General features: G+C 50.9%; 1 protein-coding gene across 4 annotated transcripts in view; it reads left to right on the top strand.

The window, feature by feature from the left end:
• BATF (basic leucine zipper ATF-like transcription factor) overlaps positions 1-20,872 on the top strand; it is a 27,690-nt gene extending 6,818 nt beyond the window's left edge. The window contains exons 1-4 of one of the 4 annotated variants that reach the window (XM_050335579.1): positions 53-8,794; positions 10,648-10,817; positions 17,674-17,778; positions 20,249-20,872. In XM_050335579.1, coding sequence (XP_050191536.1) covers positions 10,767-10,817; positions 17,674-17,778; positions 20,249-20,455 — 363 coding nt within the window. In that variant the 5' untranslated portion in view covers positions 53-8,794; positions 10,648-10,766 and the 3' untranslated portion in view covers positions 20,456-20,872. Of the gene's footprint in view, positions 1-52; positions 10,818-17,673; positions 17,779-20,248 lie in introns of those variants that run through there. The other 3 variants (XM_050335578.1, XM_050335580.1, XM_050335577.1) reach the window with 3 other exon arrangements.

The raw sequence follows: 20,872 nt of genomic DNA, 5'->3' as shown, positions 1-20,872 counted from the left end.
TGTGTTCCTGGCTGAGTGGTATGGTGGAGCAGGTCCCAGAGCTGTTCTTTGTGATTGTCTGAGTTAGTACCTGTGGGCTGGGAAAATTCAGCCTAGAGGAGCTGGGAGCCTTGGAGGCAGCTCTGACTCTTGTCAAGCAAGAAGTAGCTCAGTAGCTCAGGCAGGCATGGCTTACCAGCTGGAAAGGCCATCTCGTCCTTACTCGGTCCTTCTTGTTTCAGTCCCAATTACAGCAGTTTGAACTAATTTCAGGGATAAGAAAGAAATGGGGGAGCTATCATGATGTCTTTGTGGTCGTGATCCCTTTATGCATGGAGGTGTAGAATAGTTCCTTTGGGTCTCTGCCAGGTCCCAGCCTTGCCCCTAACTGACATGCTGGGAAAGCTCCTAAAATCTTGCCTTGGGCTTTGGCCAGTGCTGAACACAGGGGTGTGGAGGTTGAGAAGATAATCAGCCAGGTGTGCTGCAGGTGCTAGAACTGAAAAATCAGCATCCCCATATGAATAACCAAGCCCTGACACTACGGCTTTATGTTCCTGACTCAAAGGTATGAAGGCAGTGGTCTGGACTGGGGCAGACCCCATCTTCACATATGTGCACCACTGAGGTCTCAGAGGAGCAATGGTGCACCCAGTCTTCTCCCACTGTCCAACTCATTTCCATTGTGGATGAGGCTACTTTGATGCAAACTGCAAGTGAAAAGAAGCTTTCAGCATCTGGTACAGATGCGCACTCCAGCCAGGAGCACTGAAGCAATTTGAGAAGATGAGTTTGACCTAAAGGTGACAACAGCATATGAGGTCTTCCTTGGGCATGACTACTTCTCTAGTGCATGTTTCTCTCTGTAGCCTCCTTTTCTAATCCTTAACGTCTGGGGATATCTGACATTAGTCCTGTCTCTTCTTCATACTTTCTTCCTGGATTTCCCCTCCCGTTCCCTAACTTATTTCTTTGAGACCTCACAAAATGCTGCCAGCTGCCTTATTTAGTGTGAAGCATGTTAGATCTGTTAGAGACAAGGTTTTTGTGCCCTGGGAGAAGTTGTTCGCTGAGGTTCTCTAGAGGGATAAGTAAGGGCAGGACCTGAAACAAAGTTGGTGGAGAAAAACAGTGTCTGGCCTGGCTGCCACTGCCTGCTGTGCAGCCCTTGAAGCTGGGCAGCTGTCCATCTGCTGTTCCTTCTGCCCAGACCCTGGAGTAGGTGGCTCAGATGTGACCCATTCCTCAGCTGCTCTCAGGAGCCAATTGTCATTCTTTGAAAAAACGTGATACTTCTTATCAAGCTCTGCTGAAAGGACACAGAGCACTTGCTCGGCCTGCTTATCTCTTCAGGACTTTATTTCCCTCTGCAAAGTGTACATGGTAATGAATTTTCATATTCCTGCAAGTATTGCTTTCCTCTTTTGTGGTCAGCAGGTGCTCCCTGTGGAATATCAGATCAAGCCACAGGCATCTTGTGCTTTTTGCTCACCTGAAGAGCTTGTCAGCTGTCACACCTTCCAGGAGCAGTGGCAGTGCTGTGGAGGCAGACAATGGCCTTTCTCTGGCAAATAGCCACACTGCAGTAAAAATTTCTGCTATGAAAACAGCTGGCTTGGATGAGAAACATAAAGTGCCCTTTGAAACCAAGCATGCTAGAAGCAGTGGCAAAGGCAGCGGCTGAAGAGGATGGATCTGTGTCAGTTTAATGCTTAGCTATTCCAGCCAAGGCTTGGGCAGGAGCTATCTGAGTCCTGGCAATGCCCAGGGGTTAGAATGAGATGATCTTTAAGGTCCCTTCTAACCCAAACCACTCCATGATTCTGTCTTCCAAACAACCTTCTGCTGCCTGCCCTTCTGCTGCAAACCAAGGGATTTGCCACTCGAAGTTTAGGGCATTTCTTTTCATAAGACTTGAAGTTAAAGTTTGAGCCCCTTCCCCTTTAAGCTGGAGCCTGTGAGTATTGAAGGGAAAAGGCTCCATCTCTGTGTAGTCCTGGGGGCTGCAAATTCCTCCTGATTCCTGTAGGAGACAGGCTACTCAGGCTTCTGAGTCTGGTAGCACCTGTCTTCTCGAAACCTAGCATCCACCTTAGAAGAGTTACAAGTTTTGCCGTGGGAGAGGCTGTCCTGCTGAACACGTTGCAGGCTGGTGCATTTATAGTGGCATCTCCTGGGCCTCGGGAGGAGCAGCAGGCACATGCCAGGCACAGCCTATGTTGCTGTATGCCAGAAAGTGCTTCCAAACCAAAATAGCAATGATTGTACCTGTGGCAGTGTCCTCCCACCTGGAAGGTACTGCGATGGCTGCTAATGTGTATTTGCTTGGAAAAGCCAACGGACACTTCTCAAAGGGCTGGAAGGCACCTCCTGACCATTCCACACCACCATATCCTGTGCTAGGTGTGCTGTGGGCCACTACTGGGTGAAGCTGATGGGTTCTCATACGCTGACTGTGGTGCTGGAGCCGATAGCCCGATAGATGTAGGGTGCTGCCAGCCCCACTATCCCGGTCCAGCCTGTCGTAGGGCTGCATCCCTCATGCTGATGGGTACACACACACACACACACACACACACGTGGATCCCTCTCGTGGGTGGCTGAGGTTGGCTGTAGGCAGAGCCGCAGTTGCTGGCCCTGGGCGCAGGAGGCCGGAGGATGGCAGCCGCTGCTGCTGCACAGCTCATGTCTCGCTCGCTGGCTGCTCCAGCCAGAGGCTCGCTCGTGCTCACGCAAACCTGCACACGAAGTGGCTGGAGACAGGCACGCAGGAGCCCGTCGGCGGGCTGGATGCTTCAGTGCCTGGGCACCGAGCAGGGACCGCGCGGCCGGTTCTTCTCCCTCTCCCTGTGCCCTGTGACGGCGGCTTTCGTGGCCTCTTGGTGTCCCGCTGGCGTGCGCTCCCCAGGCTGCCCCCGGCCCCTCCGCTCCCCCATGCGCTCCGGCGGGGCGGGAGGAGGCGGCGGGAGCCGGGACCGCCGGCAGGAGGCGCGGCGCGGCCGCGGGAGCAGCGGGGCCGGGGCGGGCGGTCCCAGCACCGCTCCCGCTGGGACACGGCCGGGCGCGGGTCCCGGAGCCTGGGAGAGCGCACCGAGTGTTGACTGCCCCCGGCCCGGCGGGCAGCCCAGAGCGGGTCCAGAGCAGCCCCGCGGGAATGGGCAGAGGGCTGGAGCGCCTCTCCTTTGAGGAAAAACCGCGGAAGCTGGGGCTGTTCAGCCTGGAGAAGAGGAGGCTCTGGGGAGATCGGAGAGATTTTCCAGTACCTAAAAGGCCTATGAGAAAGCTGGAGAGGGACTTTTTACCAGGGCCTGTTGTGACAGAACAAGGGCTAACAGTTTTAAATTGTAAAAGGTTTTGGATTGGATATAAGAACTTTTTAAAATTAGGTTGGTGAGGCACTGGAACAGGTTGCCCGGAGTCGTGGATGCCTCAGCCTGGAAGTGTTCATGGCCAGGCTGGATGGAGCTCTGAGCAACCTGGTCTAGAGGAAGGTGTCCCTGGCCATGGTGGGGGTTTGGAACTAAATGACCTTTTAAAGATCTCATCCAACCCAAACCTTTCTGTCATTCTATGGTGCATGGTGCCATCCCATGGTGCCAGATGGTTCTTGTCAGACATAAGCCCACTCAGCAACATTGGTGCTTCCCAGCCATTTCACCTGCAGGTCCCTCTGCTTCTGAGATACCTGAGGTGCCTCAACAACCAGGACCACCAGCAGGAACTCCTGATGTGCCAACAGCCCCCTCTAGCACATGTCTATCTCCTGTTTTGTGAGATCTACGTTCAGGTCATAACCCTTGTGCTCCTTCCCACACTCCCTAGTTCGGACCAGAGCTCTCCCCAGGGTACCATGGTACAACATTTTTCCTGAATCCCAAGCAGGTGAGCCCCATCACTTTTCCACTGCTTAAATGCTTGTCACATATCCCTGGTGTCCTTCACATACTATCCCAGTTTCCTCTGCAAAGCCACTCTTACCTCTTCTCTCCCAGGAAAAGGTAGGTGCCACTTTGCCTCAAAGCACCGGGCCTGAGGCACTGCAGGTGTGTTGGGCTGAGGATCCAACTACAATAGGTTGGTGTGGGTGCTCCACACTGCACGCCTGACTCCCTTCTTCTTGCTGGACCCCTGAGAAGTGGCAGGGCCCATGGGCAGCAGGAACTCTGTTTCCCCACAAGGGTCTCTGGTCTTACCAGCTCTTCACCTCCTCTCCTGCAATCAGCTCATCCCAAAAAGGTTGAACAACACATCATGCTCCCAAAGATTCATGTTAGCTCTCTTCCTTTCCTCCTCCTCTCACCCTCTCCCCACCTGCTGCCCCCATCCCCTCGTAGGTGAGAGTCTCTGTGTGCTGTCATGTGAGCAAAGGCATCCAACATCTCCCTTGGCCTGCAGCTGGTCAAGGCAAGGGATGTTTGGAGGCCATTACTTTGCAGTTTTTCACAGTATTGTTCTCGCTTTGTATTTGAAAAACTGCCTCCTCTGCCCTTCTCATCAGGGGCCAAGGGCAACTCTGTGACATGGTGGTAAGTGGTATTAACTAACCTTTGCCAGTGACCTGCCTCTCTTGTTTCATTTTGAGCCAAGGGCAACAGGTATTCGTTTATCTTTGTCCTTATTGGTTCGTCTACTCAACTTGCTGCAAAACAAGCCCCAAAAATCCCCAGCTTTGATATTTACTAAGAACTGTGAAAACTGCTTTGATTACCATGCATGCCAGACTATGCTGATCAGTACTGGCACCAGCATGGCCCACGACCGAGTGCAGGACTGAGCCAGGGAAAACTGTGTTGCCAAGATATTCGCTGAGAAATGAGAAAAACTAACTAGTGCTTCCTTGAGCCTGGAAGTATCACTTGGTTCCCCATGCCATTGTGCACTTTTTGCTTATTTGTGATCACTGGTTGCTGGTGATTGAAGCATGGGGGTGAGACAGTGGGATGCGGGTACAAGCCCTGGGCCTGCATGGAGGCACCATGCTCCTGCTGGGCTTTGGAAACTGCCCTGAGGGCAAAGCAGGCTGGGTCACCTGTCCCTGATTAAGGGTATGATTCTCTGTGCAGTTGGTGGGGTGGCCAGGGGTCATCTCCCATCTGAGTGATGCAGGCAGGCAGGGCAGGTGCTGTCAGAGGTATAGCCAGACCCACTGGCAGTGAGCTTGCTGTCAGCATCTCTGCCACCAACACTTTCCATCTGAGGAAAAGATCCTTCCCTACAGCCAGGAGGTCTCCTTGGCTCTTGCTGGGCAGGACCACAGGGAAGGGCTGGCACCTCAGACAGCATGGCTGGGATTTGCCTTTTCTCCATCTGGTGCTCAAGAAGTTATTCCCAATTAACTAAAGTGTGGTGATGAAAAACCTTCCTCCAGATGTCCTGCTGCTGCGTTACAATGGGTTTACTTTGGTTTGGCATTTTGAAGTGGAGTGACCAACTCAAGTGGACTCCAGCCCAGGGGTGCATTTAGCAGAGTGGGCAGTGAGTATGACGGCCTGTGGTGATAAGCTCTTTGTGAGCACAGCCTACTCAGAAGGAGTGAGCTGTCTTGTATCAGGACTGCTCTAATTCTGATTAACACCATCTGCCAAGGAGTTTATTGAACTTCAGTCACTTCCAAATTTAATGCAGCTTAGCTGTTCTGAATGTATCTGTGCAGACTGACTTTTTGTTCTCCAGCCCTGTATCCTACTGTCCGTGCACAGTGTGTGAGCAGGGTGCCATAGGTTTTGGTGAACGGTTAGCCCCTGTGGAGGAGGAAAAACTCTAGCCATTGAAGGCAGGAGGTGGGTCACTGTGGGTAAGACTGATAGTTCCACATCCCTGTCCAGCCCAAGGGACTCTGCTAGACAAAAAGGCCCTGTGTTAGCAAGCTGATGGACTTTTCCAGCCTTGGCTCCCAGAATTGCAAACCTAGAGCTCCTAAGAAATACCAGCAAGAAGCTAAGTCCAGAAGCTTGCACAGGTTTCAGCAAAAGCAGAGGTTGGGAGTGTTTGACGAGGTTTCACTGCTGCCTGTCACGTCTCAGATGAAGCTTCAGGAACAGGATCCTTTGCCAGTAACCACCACCTTGTGCTGATGTTATCTAGTTTCTGCAGAATGAACTTGCTGAGTTGTCATCTGTGGCACTCTCAGGGGAAGTCCTGACTCCTGACACTGCAGTTCCTGCCTCTGCTTTGCCATAGCCCCAATTCCAGCAGCATCATCTGGGCTGGTTGGATTTGCTGGACACCTGCTTGTCCTGAAATGGCATGGGTTGTCAGGAGGAAGTAGGCAGCAAGGCTGTGCTGCAGGCCTGTAGGTTCCCAAATCCAGTGAAGTCACTAGGCAGGCTAACACATAGTTTCTGACTGAGGATAGAATGGCTACTGACAGCTCATAGCAAGGTGATGCTGGACACCCAGTGACCAGTTAGCAAGAGGGGGTTTGCACCAGAGCTAACGTGTGGGTATCAGCAAGTGCCTCTCAGTACGTGGGCTACTGGCTTCTGTGACAGAGGCGAGCTCTCTGGGTGCCAGACAGAGGCACTGCTGCATTGCGCAGACGTTTGCTGAGTGAGGCATCCCTTTTCTTCTGTGCAGACTTTCCCTACAAGCAAAGTGACCTGATTCACTCACCAGCTTCAGCCAGCAGCTAATAGATGAGTAGCTGATGGGTGCTGGTGCGTGCTGGCACTGCTGTGTGACCAGGCAGGATGATGGTATCCCATGCTGCCAGTGTAACAGACTGGCAGAACCAAACTCACTGGTTCAAACAAAATCCCTTGGCTGCAGGCGCGAGGTGTTCTCTGTGTCTGTGATGTAGATGCAGGCATCTGTTCTGCTGTCTATTGGACACCTCAGGTCACTGGATCACGTGCACAAGTTTTAAGAGCAGTGCAAACTGCTGGTGTATCCTACCTGGCCACTTGCATGTGAGATGGAGCCTCATTCAGGCAGCACTTAGGGGCACATTTCTACATCTGATAGCAATCATCTGCTGCAGCCACAAGGTTCAGCAGCTGGAGTCATATGTTGGGGTAGCAGCACCTCAGCATTTCTCCCAACCGTGCTCTGGAGCATGCCTAAGTGCCAGCTGGCACCTAGGTGGTTTAGATGAGAGTGCCAATGGGCTCAAGGCTGTGCTCCAAATTCAGGATAGAACTGCCTGGTGGGTCCCTCTCACTGTGCAGCAGTGGGGAAAGGAGGAAGGTTGTGTGAGGAATGCGATGAAAATCCATCCTTTATAACTGTAATGCCGTGGTACATGGGAGGAAGCGGTGAAATTGGGAGACATCCAAAGATAGGTGCTGACCTGAATTAGGGCTGCAGGAAAATTTCCCCATGTGGGGACTAAAAGTCCCACTAGTTTAGAGTGGAAACTAGTGAAATGCCATGTGATAGAGACGTGCAGAGCAATGCCTGGCTCAGAGATAAGTCTGTTCCTTTGCTCACCCCCTCACAAGATGTTCAAAGAAATGGAAAGACAACTCATTTCAGACTGGTAAACTGACATACTTTTCACAAAGCCAGGAAACTGGTTTGTGCAGGTGGACAAGATGCCCTATTGGCCAACAGTTTCAGAGGGCTCACAGGGGATCAGGTATTGATTGACATGAAAAACAACGATACCCAAAACTGAAGTTAGAAAGTCTGGCTTAAATAAGATAGAAAATGGCATGATTCTTGGGCATCAACTCTAGAGTTTTGGTAAAGAATGGCAGGAAGGAGTTTCTATCTTTTTTCTGTCCCCTCTTTGAAGCTGATGTTGGCGGTATTATTTATGTCAGGAGGACTGACTTTTCAAGTCAGGGCCTTGCAGCAGCGCTACTGGCATGGCTAAGAGCATAGCACTTCTCCCTCATCCCACCTCCAAAGCACTGTCAGGGATGAGGTGCAGGTCACCTGTTTCTGGGCACTGGTCCTGACAGCCACTGCCAAAGCTGTGGGAAAATTAGCCATGCCCCAGGAGGCTGGTTACAGAGCTCCTCTCTCGTGCCAGGGTACTGAAACGTGAGGGTGGAAAGTACAGGATTGATGGTCATGTGAAACTGTCCATCTCCCTCAGTCCCTCCCTCCATCTCTCCCTCTGCTACTCTGAGTCCCCTGAGGAAACCTGTGGGAATTTGTAAGTCCTCTGAAACAGCCAGCACTAAATGGGTCCTCCCTTGTGTTTGGGTGTTGAACCATGAGCCTCCCTCCCTCCTTATGTTTCTCTCAAAAGGGCATTCAAGAGCCCTGAGCTGGGCAGGAGCTCCGGGGGATGGACCAGGTGTGGGACAGGGGCTCAGCCCTGCTGCTGCCTCCCTTGGCAGGCTGCTCTGGGATGGCTTGTCTACCAGAGAGCTGGCAGCAGGAGAGAGCCGTGGGTGCGCCAGTGTGCACCAATGCAGCATCTGGGCTGATGGGGCTTGAACACATTTGTGTGTTTTGATAACTCTGCCAGTGTGGTACTACCAATCAGCACTACTTGCACAGGCACCAGCTGTATCTTCTGCACAGCTCCCTTGTCCTCTCCTTCACAGCTTGTCTGCTCCGTGCTGCCTGTCCTCCCCTGTGCTGCCTCCGACATGCTGTGCTCCAGTACTGCTTGTACAAGCCTCTCACATGCCTGGGCACAAGCTCACTGCATGTGCGCCCATCAGTGCAGCTACTTGTGCTGAACACCCCCTCCAGCTACGCTGCGGGAGCTGAAGTATTTCGGAAGCTCGTTCCCACCAAATGGGGTGGGCAGAAGGGAGAACCAGTGTATACATCCATGTAATCCAAAATTGAAGCAGATCCCATCGGGGTGGGAACACAGTACTGGCACGAGTGTTGTTCACAGCCATCCTCTGCTGAGGTGGGTGTCTTGGAGTCTGGCTGTAAGAACATGCCCTAAATAAGCTGTACTCAACCCTTAGGAGTCTTTAACATGTTTTACGGTGATGGGTGGTGTTGAAAAACATTTTCCTCTGAATAGCGTCATGGAGCAGCAACGTAATACACTCAAAGTCATGCATTAATTTAAGAGACAAGTAACACATTCACCATCCGCCCCCATGCCATGCATCATGGCTGCAACCAATGCCCAGTAAACATCAAATTCTCCATCAGGCTGTGGTCATCCCCTGGGAGCACAACTTTTGCTACTTGGTCGCTTCAGTTGGAGTCACTGCAGCACTAGCAGAGGCCCAGGGTTGGGTCCTGCTGCCACTGTGGCAGGGCTGGACAGCCACATGCTCCTCTCCTGCTCTTGTGGTAGCTTGGAAATGCACATGCTGGACAGCATGAAGGAAGCTGGGGCTATGGCTGCTTACCAGCACCAGTGAGCCTACCCCTGGGTGGATCAGCACTTCTGGTTAAACGGGTCACTGCCCTTCCTCTTTGGGCCTTCCCCGTCATCACCGAACGAGACTGCCACCGAGATGAGTCAAACCGTCAGACAACATCTGCACCCTCTGCACACCCCGTCCATGCGCTTGGATAGTTCAACTGGTGGGCTCAGCCCAGGCAGCGGAAGCAAAGAAACCCTTGTTGACTGGGGGGTGTCTGGCAACTGAGCCTTTTCGGTGTCCCAAGTGCGGCTGAGTGATCTGGTCCACTCCTGACCATTTCCCAGAAGCTAGACAGGGCCTGTGAAGACAGCAGTGAGAGAAAGTTTTGCCTTAGATAGATATACTCTACCAGGGTTTGGGATCTGCTAACCTGGAGACTCCTGTAAGTGCACACCTGAGTACTTGCTCATGAGCTGCAAAGTCCTTACCAGGAGAAGATTAGAGGTTGCTCAACTAATTACCCAACCAGTCTATTTGTAGAGGACAAGAGAATGTGGTTCACCTCTTCAAAATAGCCTGGAGTGAACTCTAATAAATCTGTAGCTTGACACAGAAACTCCAGTATGTGCTGGAAGTCTGACCCTGACAACCTCCTGCCAGTGCTTCAGCTGAGAGCTCTAGCCAGGCTTGCCTTCCCCCTCTAGTGGGGTGAGATGTACCCCAGCTACTTGGAGCTTGTTGTCTATATCTGGAAAGCTAACACATTTGGCATTTCCTTTCTATAGCTTCCTTCTTTTAAAATATGGACCAAAGAAAGCATTACTAATGACATTCAAAACCCCCTCCTTAAAACTGGCAAAGCCAAGTACCAAAGAGCTAGAAATTGCCAGAAATGGGTTTGCCTGGGCAACCTAACTTCCACTGTCTTGTGTATATGATCACTTCCTGCATTTTGCCCTGGATTGCCACCTCTTCAGCACCCAGGCTGGACCTTGGCTGGAGGGAGCGAAGAGCTGGTCAGCTAGGCTGCATCCTTTCTTAGCAGGGGTGGGAAACTCCCATGCAACTGGTGAAGCAAGGGATTGCAGCAAGAAAGGAGAGTGTCTTGGTAGACAGTTGGTGCCTCCCTGGAGAGTTGGGTCTGTGTCTACCCCTGCCTCGAAGTTACTCTGTGAGTCGGTGAGCCACATAAGCAAGAGCTTTCACAGGAGCAGCCACGTCTTCCTCATTTGGCAGAGCTGCTTTACAGAAGTGCTAAAAGTTTGCAGCTGCAGTCACAGACATGAGGATCTGGGGTTTGATTAAATTAAGTGTTATATAGGGCCAAAACCACTGAAAAATTTAGATTCTAGTTGGTTCAAAACATGTTCAAAACAAAATGAATGAGTACTTATGACCTAAATCTCTCTTTGTCTCTTCTTTTGCACCTGTTAAATAGGGATAACTCCACCTCCCATCCCGAACCTGAAAAGGTGGCTGAGAAGATAGATTAACTAATAACCATGAAGAACTCACTCAGCACTGAAGCAATGAGCACTAGAAGGAATCCATGAAGAAATGGAAAAGCAGGATGTTGGAGCAGGCCCTGACTGCAGGACAGCAATGAAGGTAACACAGCCATCCCAGGGAAGAAACCTTAGCTGGTCATGAAGTTACAGAACACAGCATGTTGCTTGGCATGAGGGTGTAAATGCAGTGTGTTTAAGGGAATTAAGTCTGGGATTTCCATACTTTTGAGTGCTTGATTTACGGTACTTGTCATTTATCAGACATTCTGGGTGTAAAGTACCTGTTTCCTGGCAGGTTGCATCCAGTAAGGATTGAAAGTGTTGGTATGATGAGCGTTTGCTCTCTGTTGGTTGGGGTGAATTTGGTGGGACTATTCTTGAGCAATCCTGGCACAACCTCCCTCTCACACTCACTCCATCAGCCAGGATGAAATAGCCCTGGTGACTGAGCCTGGGGAAGCTGCCCACATCAGAGACAGGTCCAATATATGCTGACAGAGCAAGACATGGAAGAAGCATCTGGTTGAGAGCAGGGACTTTGTTCAACACAGACATTTGCTTAACATCTCTTATCAGCACTGATTTCTACACAAAGGTCTTCAAACTCATGATAAGGAGTGATAAGGAAATTGCTGCAATTGTCCAAATATTGTAAGAAATTATTTGCATAAAATGCTACATGTGAAGGAGAAACAACCTCAGTGGTTTACAGGAGGCTGAAGTTGGTAGCTGCTCTAGCCTTGATTTTTAAATAGCACAATGCACTGAATGGTTGTGCAAACAAGATGAGTGAGATGGATGGGGTGAGATGCAGTTTTGAATGTTGCTGTCCTAAGCCTGCAGCAAGCGAGAGGGCTCGAAACGAAACTCCTGCACCCACCTGTGCTGAGGAAGCTAGTTGCACAGGGGGACATGGACTTTGGAGGCAAAGGTGCTGGCTGCAGCCCAGGCTAAGAAATGGCCCATGTGCTCTCTGGTCTCTGATGAGCCCCTCTTTTTTTTTTTCTTTTTTTTTTTTTCTTTTTTAATTTTATTTTTTCCTTATTTAAACCCTGGAAACATAACTCATAATATAATCCATCCTACATAGGCAGGATTCAACCTCTACCCTCTCCTATAGAGGTTTGTTCCCAGCCACTTCATGTGGAGGGCTTGAGTAACTTTCCTGAACTGCCCATCCCAAGGTCTTCCTATGTTCATCTTGCTTTGAACCTCAGATCTGCACCTTTCCTGCTGCAGTTGGAGCTTTCTGCTTCTTACCCTGCTCTGGCTGCACAGAAACCAATTGACCACCCTTTCCATTACAACATATGAAAGACTGCTCCTTCCTCCCCACCCACTTCCCACCCTCAAAACTTCTCTTTTCTAGGCTAAATGGACCCAACTTCTTCACTCCTTTCTCTTAGGGCAATATTTCTATGTATTTATCCTTTGTATTGTTTTCTTCTGGACTATTCCACTTCTGGATCTGGGACTCTGAATGGGTCCTGGCCCTGCACAGGCAGTACAGGGCAGTGATCTCCCCTGCCTTGTCCCTGCACCCCAAGCCAGTACCCAGCTCCTTTGTGACACCTCCGTGCTGCTGGCAAAGCTTTGGTTTTCAATGCTCTGCAACCCCCGGATTTTTCCCTGCTGTTCTGCTGCCCTGGTTGGTTATTCCCCAGATCTTCTCCCTGCATCTCGCTTTGCTTTACATTTGCATTTGTTCTTGCTGAACTGCATCTTGCTGCTTTCAAACCATTTCTTCAGCAGTTGAGATCACATTAAGCCCAGCCTCCAGAGTCCCTGCAATCACTCTGTCCCGGGAGAAAAGGACTCCCTTAAGCCTGCTCTTATTCAGACAGGACAAATGCAGGACTGGATGGCCCCATACTTCCTCTAAGACTCTCTGGAACTATCCCTTCTCCATCAGGCTGCTGGTATGGCAGCAACCTAACACTTGTGGGTTCATCCAATGCCACTGAGAGTGATTTCACTGCTACTGTGATCAAGATCAAGAAACCTAAATGATCCCAGAGAGAAACTCAGGGGATGTTATTCACTGTGAATTTAGTCACCTGTGTCAAGCACCAAGATTAGGAGACTGCCTTCTGAGGCTCCCCCTCATAGCAGGGGAGAGCCTGGGGAGGGGCAGCAGGAAATCAGCTCCCCAGCCTGCAGCAGGTGCCAAGGGCAGCTCCCACAGAGCTGTGAGCAGGTGCTGGTGGAGCCATATGGTGGTTTCTGCTGCTCTGGGTTGGGGGATTGCATCTCTGACCAGAGGAATGGCATGGGGCACTGCCTGTGAGGAGACAACATGGGTCCTGCCGAGCCCAGAGGAGCACTGTGAAGGCTCTGCCATCTTCCCACCAGGAGATCCTGTCTCACAGCACACTTATTCACTCATAAGTGACAGGAATTCATTAGCATCATAGCTAGCTTGAGGGCAAGGAGTGTGTTTGGGCAAGGCAGGAAAAGGGATGTTCTCTTAGTCCCGCTCAGCAAGACCAAGTGTCCAAGCCCTCTCCTCTGCTGTCACTCTGTCCTGAGGTGTCTCCATCAGTTGTCAATAAAAGCCCAGCTCTGGGCAAACCAAGGTGCAGGTCAAAAGTTTCTTCCTGTGGATCAAAGAATAGCTTTTGCCATAGACACATTCTGGACAGTTTTGCACAGACTGTCCAGCTCCTGCCAGGACACCCAGCTTCCCTGCATCACCTCCTGCCAACACAGCCACCACCTTTCCTATTGCCTCCTTTCAGTTACTGGTCTTTCTAGATACAAAAGGATGGAATTCATTTTTTTTTCCCAATAATGGAAAAATGATATTTTTCTCTGAGGAAGGAGCTCTCTCCATCCTGCCCTAAGCAACAGCAACATGTCGAGCAGGATGGGCCAGGCAGTCTCTGAGACCCACTCGCCAGCAGAGGAGTGTGGTTTCCTCAGGAGAGTGGGAATCCAGACCGTGCTTCCTGGAAAGGAAGTGCCGCTCAGGGTTGCAGAGTTCAGAGGAAGTGTAGCAATGCAGCAAGTGAATGGATCCTTCAACAGTTGTGCTGCTATCTGGTGCCTTGAGACTCAATGCCCCTCATCTCACCGATGCCTTTGGCTACTCCATTCCTGGAGCCAGCCACACCAGAGGAGCCCTGCCTGCTACAGGGCTTTTACCAGGAGATATGGTACTGCCAGGAGATCAGGTCCCTCATGGTGGTTCATGCCAAGCAACCAAACCCTTGCAGCCATGTTAGAAAGTGTAGTGGATCCTAACATTTCTCTACAGCTCACCAGGGGAAAAAATACACTCATAGCTGTAAAATGTTCAGATAGTAGAGCCAAGGGCAGAGCACCAGTGTCACAGGATGTTTCTAAAGAGGGAAATGGGTCAAAATGGAGCAGTTTTGCTACTGGAGCTAAGCCAGGCAATTTCACCAAGCTACCCAGACTGCAGCCAGCCCCAAGCAGTTCTTCTTCAGCCCCACATTTGCCCATGTGTTGGCTCTATGAGTCGTGGCAAGGACGGGAAGAAATGCCAGCAATGCCCATGCGAGTCTGCACTGTGTTCCAAGCACGTGTGCTTTCTGTGCTGCAGTGTGGCTGCAGACCCAAAGCTGCCAATACTCTTGCTGTAGTGACCACTGCATCTCAAGTGCTCTTGCTGATGCTCTGCTGCTGAGACTTGCTAGCTGCTCCTCCTTTAGGCAGGAGAAACTCAAACAAAATACCAATATGCAACAAAAACCAGTAAGGAGGAACTGGGAATTGCTGCTTTCCACAGGAGAGGGTTACTGTGGATAGGTTCATGCCTGTTTCTGTATCTGCTCCTTATGGCGCAAGCGAAAACATAGTCATTCCAAAGATATGTGCTCCTGTCTGTGGGTAGAGAGGCTGTGTTGGCACGTGGCCCTGGTTCATCCTGCTGGATCTGCTAACATGAGCAGATCAGAAAATAAATGGTCCCTGGTTTAACACTCCTGCATTGTCACCTCCAGAGCCACTAGCACTGAAGCACTGCTGTTCCAAGGGCTGCTTGCATGTCTTCAGTCTGAGGTTTGTGCTCAGGATGGAAGTAGTCCCACAGAGCACAGCCCAAGGGGACACATCCCCACAGGGGACAAACAAAGGGATGCAAAGCAACTTCTCCTTGCTGCTGTCTGTACCAGCTGATCCATAGATCATCTGTGGCCAGGGTAGTTTGTCTGCCAGGGTTAACGACCCTTATGGGCCAGTGGTGACATACTGTTGAATGCTCTAAAGTGCTAAATAGCTTTGCTTATAGGAAATACTAGTCCTACCAAATCCAGTTCAAATGTTCTATGATCCTGAGCCTTCTTCTTAGATAGGACTGGTGCTTCATCGTACCCATGCGAGCTATCCACACAAACAGCATTTATGTGGCACCTGCTGAGGGTGTCAGGGATGGCAGGAGGGGGTGGGTGGGTGGTGGGAAGGTGGGTGGCTGCCTGGGAATTTCCCCAGCTGGCTTGGGGTGGCCTAGGCTGCCTGGGCCTGGACTGACCCCCTGCCTGCATGGGGCTGGCACGACATGCAGTGCCCCTGGAATTTCTGGGGCCCCCAGCAGCACCTCCTCCGCACTGCCCTCCTTTGAGGGTCCAAGTTTCACAGCCAGAGCTGGGGCTTTTCTTCCTTTCCATCTCTGCTGTTTGTCTCAGAGAAAACCCATCTTGTTGTTTTTCAACTGCCTGAAGGTGTTTTTCGGGGGTTTTTCAGGCTATTTTGAAGTTCATTTTTCCCAGATGTGCTTTTTTTTCTTCTTCTTTTTAATTAATTTTTTTTTCTTCTGTAACTTTTCTTCTTTGCCTTAAAGTTTCCGGCCACGTGACTTTCAGCTTACATCCCCGAGGTTCTGAGAAACCACAGGAGGCTGAGACCTAAAGGGAAGGTGCAGAGGCTCAGAGGAGAGGCAGCGAAAGTGTAGGGAGTGTTGGGCAGAAGGACAGTGTGCCTCTGGGACAGGTGAGAGCAGGGAAGCCAAGGGCCATCTCAGAGGAGGGTAGGAGAGAGGCAGAGAAGCAAGACAGAAGGCAGGAACACCAAGAGCACAAAGGAAGCTGAAGAGACCCTGGGAGCCAGAGACAGGAGCCATGCCCCACAGCTCCGACAGCAGTGATTCCAGCAGCTTCAGCCAGTCTCCCCCTCCCAGCAAGCAGGTAAAACAGGGACCTTTCCCAGGTCTCCCCAGATGGAGAGTCCTTTGGCATGGGCCCTGGGTGGGTGGGAGGTAGGGTGGCACCCACTGTTGGTGTTTTCACAGCGCAACATGGCAGAGCTTTCTAAGAACGGCTGTGGGGAGAGGGATCCAGGGCTCAGTCAAGGACTCTGGCAGGAGCCCCTGCCACTGAAGCGGGTAAAGGAGGATAGAGAAGGCCTGGTTACCTGGTGCTATGCCAGGAGCAACTGGGGGGCCAGGACCCTAGGCATGGTGAGTCCTGCAACACATGCCAGGCAGGCAGGAAGCTTCATCATGAGAGCTGGTGCTCTGGCAAGGAGCCTAAGCAGGCACCTCCTGGCCATGAGCTGGAGTAGCTCAGGGGCAGCCTGCCTGCTTCCTGCTCCTGTGAACAGCATTTGGGACTCAGAAAAGCCCTGACGCTTTGGGTCTGCTTTCTTTTCTGTTCAGCCTCAGAGATCTTTCATCTCAGTAATGCTTGACAGAGGGATTTTGTTTTGTTGCATGGCATACTTTAATGCAGGTCTTTTGCTGACAGATACTGACACAAATCCAAGGTGTTCCCACTACCTTTTCTGGCTAAACTTTATTATATCTGTCATTTGCCATTTCTCTAAGGCTGGCAACAAATGGCAAGTACCTGAGACTTTGCTCAGAAATCTTGGGGATGATCAGAGCAGATGATTTTTGGTTTGCAACAAAGGATGAGGAGGCATCCTTGTAGAGAAAGGGATAAAGCACAGGGTTTGCAAAAGGATGGTGACTGAACTTCATGAAGAATATGTGAGATGCTGTATCTGAGACATTTTCAGGGACTTGAAAGCAAGGACAAAACGGTTAAGTTCAAGGAAAAAAAAATCCTCGGTGGGGGGATGGGGGAGAGGATGTGGACAGATTGATGGGCTGGGAAGATAACTTTTGTGGCTGACTTTTGTAGTCTTGTGGAGAAGTGGTGGTGTGAATGTTAAAGAGTCCACAAAAGGGGCAGTGCAATATGAAAATAGAAGATGAAAGAGACTGTTTGACAGTTTCAACTGTCATAAGGCAGTAGAAGGACCAGATCTCAGCAGAGAATGGCTGGTCTGGGAATCTCGTGACTTGGAGCCTGGAGACCTGTTCTCCCCTGCCCAAGGAAGTGTTGCAGTCAGCATTACAGGCATTGCTAACCAAGGGAATCCAGGAAAGAGCAAGCACAGAGACCAGAGAGCTGAAGCAAATGAGATCTGGGTTAAACCCAAATGCTCTGAGTCTGTCTAGTCAAACAAAGCAAGGGCCACATTGCATTGAGAGGGTCCACAAAAAATAAAGCCTGAGGGAGGAGGATGATGAAGAGGGGAGGAACTCACAGGGGTGAAAGGAGGAAAACACAGGTTGTATCTTTGGAAAAAAGGGTTTATCCAAGAATCTGAAATGTCCACATTGCCATTACCCTGCAGAGAGACAGGGAAGGGAAAGGTTTTCTGTACAAGAATTCAATTGTTTCTCTTCCAGAAGGAGGTCCTTACTCTGGTCCATCAATCCATATCCCCGGCCCTGGGTGTTAGTGAAGGGAGAGTGGTCATTTCCCAGGAGTACTGGGATGCCCACGGGTATCAGATGTGCCCCTCCTGGCAATGAGGGTGCCAAAAGCATCACGTCCCTGGGCTATGGCTTTATCCTGGTATGGAGGGTGTGTATCTCATGTCCTGTGCTTCAGTCATGTTATCTGTTGTGTTCCCTTCCCACTTACTGCCCTGCAGGAGAAGGGTGAGGGAGGGAATGCCCCAGTTATTTCTATGGCTTGTTTCCCTAGGACTCTTCTGATGACATGAGGAAGGTCCAAAGGAGGGAGAAGAATCGTATCGCTGCCCAGAAGAGCCGCCTGAGGCAGACCCAGAAAGCGGACACACTGCACTTGGTGAGCACTCCCACTCTTCTTTTTCCTCAGTACTGAGGGCTCACAGAGGACACAATGTGCTTTTCCCCTGCGGCTCGGAGTGGAGATGCTCAGTGGAGGCAGGACAGGAGAACCGAGGCCAGGGCAAGATGTAGGAGTTAGCACTTGCAGCGAGAGCACACAGCCCAGGACGACTGCCACAGAAGCATTTAGTTTTGCCCCTAGTTTTGAATCCATCTTTATCTCTCAGTCTTTCATTACTGATTTCCTTTTCCAGCCTCTTCTGACTGAGTCACTCAGAAGCTGTTTGAAAGCACGGTCTCACCTGGGTTGAATCTCCCTGGGTTTGCAATTCATGCCATCATTTATGCAGAGATGCGACAGCATACAAGGGTGCTTTTCTGTGGCACTGTGGGCACCTTTGCAGCTCTTCTTGGTGTGAAGAATTAGATGTCTGCTTTTCAGAAGGGATGGCCACTTCTGGCTGTGTGTGTTTGGGCAGGAGTATGTGGTCAGTGTCAGAGCACAGGGGCTGGGATCTTCTGAATTTTGCACATTGGTAAGTGCAGTCCCATATGTTTTGGACTACTGGCAGGTAGGATGAAGAACACCCAACATGCACTGAACAGAGACCATCTTTATCTCTGCACTAGGTTGGCTGTCCTTTGAAAAGTTGTAGTTGAGCTCATGTTTAAAAAACCATCCTTTGACTTAGCGGTCTTCATATTCCCCCATATGCAAATTTTTGGGAATAATTCTTGAGAATCCGGTCCTGAACATTCCTCCTTACATAGTGGCCTCAACCCATGGTTGGAGCTGGGTTTAAGACAGAGATTTCACTCTTTTCTCAGTCAGTGATGATTATTCTAGAGCTGACATGGCTCTAGACTGGTTGAATTACATCTGCCAGCAGCAGTGGCTCTGAGTGACTGTGCCTGAGAGCTGTGACAAAACACCCTTTCCGTGGGGTCAGTGCTCTCTCCAAGGTAATCCTAGAGGTAAATATGGGCTTTGTTCCTTCCCTAGGAAAATCCCGCCTAGTTGTTCACCAAGAATTGGACTACTTTTCCTAGAGCAGATAACAAACCATTTGCATATGAGATTACTATTGCTCAACTGGCATTGATAGCACACAGTCCTTGCCTTCCCATGGGGATGGGAGCAGCAGGGCTAAGTCCTGGGTCCTCACAGGCAGATGTAAAAATGCAGAGAAGCAAGTAGAGGATGGATGGTGAGTTTCTGCTAGGTTTTTTTTCCATTTCCTGCTGGATAGTGAACTCCTGCTGCTCCTGGGTTTATTCCCTGAGTGTTCTTTGCCTTTGGTCAATTCTGAATTAGGGACTTTGGTTCTTTGATGTGGTTCTACCCAGAAGAGCATGGCTCAGCTTGAGCTGTGGTGGTATGAAAGGAGCCAGCAGCTCCATCTGCCCCAGGGTTTTGTAGTTTGTGTTTTGAGAGGAATGAGTCATGGCGATGCTGGGGATCCCAGCCCCGGGTGATTCCCATCAGTTCCTGAGTTCGACAGCAGTCGTGGTTTCCAAAGCATTTGGTCATGTCCTTGAGATGCTGTGTGAGCTCCTGCAGCGACAGCAGATGTAACTGGTAGGTGCATTTCAGCTGTGTGCAGAGAGCAGGTGCCATTAGAAGTCAGCGAGGCAGCAGAGGGGCGAGCAGGGGGATGACATGTTCACTTTGGCAAGGTAATGGTGCAGCTTTCCAGGGCCTCAAAGTGCTGGGTCCCACTTTAGCTGTCTCAGCTGAGTTTGCAAAGTCTGCTGCTGCATCCTACCTCTCTCCTCTGGTCCTGCCCAGGCTGTTGGCTCCATGGCCAGTTAGTGCCTGCAATGCTCCAACCTGGAGCTAGCTGAACTTCAGAAGGCGAGGTGGCAAAGGCGTCGATGCTCTCAGTATCGTTGAGACGAGGCTTAGCATCTTTATTAACCCCTTTGTTGTTATTCTCATTAATAACAGTATTAATTCAGTTCTTCTGAGGCCTCAGTTTCTCTTTTCTTCTGACTCAAGTGTCTCCCCCTCCTCCCCACCGTGCCACTGCTTTCCCCGGCTGCTAGCAGGAAGCAGTGAGTCTCTTCTTTCCAGGGCAATGACAGGTTTCCTGTGACAGGTGGTTTTCTGGTTAAAGACGGCGGTTATTCAGCTCGCTCTCCCCGGGGGCTGGGCTGCCCGGGAAGCACCCGGAGATGTGCGTGTGCATGAGAGGGAGCGAGAAAGCCTGGGCGGGAGCAAGCCACAGTCACTTCTCGTAAGCCGGCACTGGGGAGCATGTCTGGGGCCGCCGGCATTGCACTTGCACCCGGCCTGGCCAGCTGGGGGAGGAGGGTTTGCCCAGGCGAGGCTCTGTGACGAATTTACCAGAAATATGTCATTCTGGAAATTCTGTGGGGCAGAGAGGCGCAGGACTGCAACCCCCATGTCCTTAGCTCATCCCTGCAGCTCCCACACTGAGGAAACCCCTGTGGTTTTGTGTCCTCAGGAGAGCGAAGACTTGGAGAGGCAGAACGCTGCCCTGCGCCGGGAGATCAAGCAGCTGACAGAGGAGATGAAGCACTTCACCTCGATGCTGAGCTCCCATGAACCACTCTGCTCCATCCTGACATCCCCTCCACCACCTCCAGAAGTGCTTTACGCCACACACTCCTTTCACCAGCCCCACATTAGCTCCCCACGCTTCCAGCACTGAGCTGGAAGTACGATGGCAGCCTGCCAGCTCCACTAATGTCAAGAAGTAACTTTGTGGGGCTCGCTTTTCCATCCAAGGGAAGGAATTGGGCACTTCTTAAAGTGTCTACTCTGAGTGACTTGCCTAAGACTTAGTCCCTGTGCAGAAATGGCAGAGCCACCACAAAGCATCTTTGGACAGTTTCCAGCTTGGATCCTGGGATGAGGAGGCAGTCACAAAAGGGCACCAACCCCCTTCTCCGGTGCTTGTTTGGGCACACTCACAAGAGCGTGCAGCACTGACAGCCTCCGTAAGCGTGGCTGGATATGACACGCAACAGCCGGAGCTACAGGAAGAGGAACGGGAGCAAGGTTGGGGGCCACATAGTATCAGGGAAAAACTGGTTTATTTTTGTAAAATAAAGATTGAAATTCTTAA

This window comes from Myiozetetes cayanensis, unplaced genomic scaffold, assembly GCF_022539395.1.
Source record: "Myiozetetes cayanensis isolate MyiCay16 unplaced genomic scaffold, myiCay2020 scf6-25, whole genome shotgun sequence".
NCBI classification, from domain to species: domain Eukaryota; kingdom Metazoa; phylum Chordata; class Aves; order Passeriformes; family Tyrannidae; genus Myiozetetes; species Myiozetetes cayanensis.
Note: the sequence above shows the minus strand (reverse complement) of the source record. Positions and strands in the feature narration are given on the sequence as shown.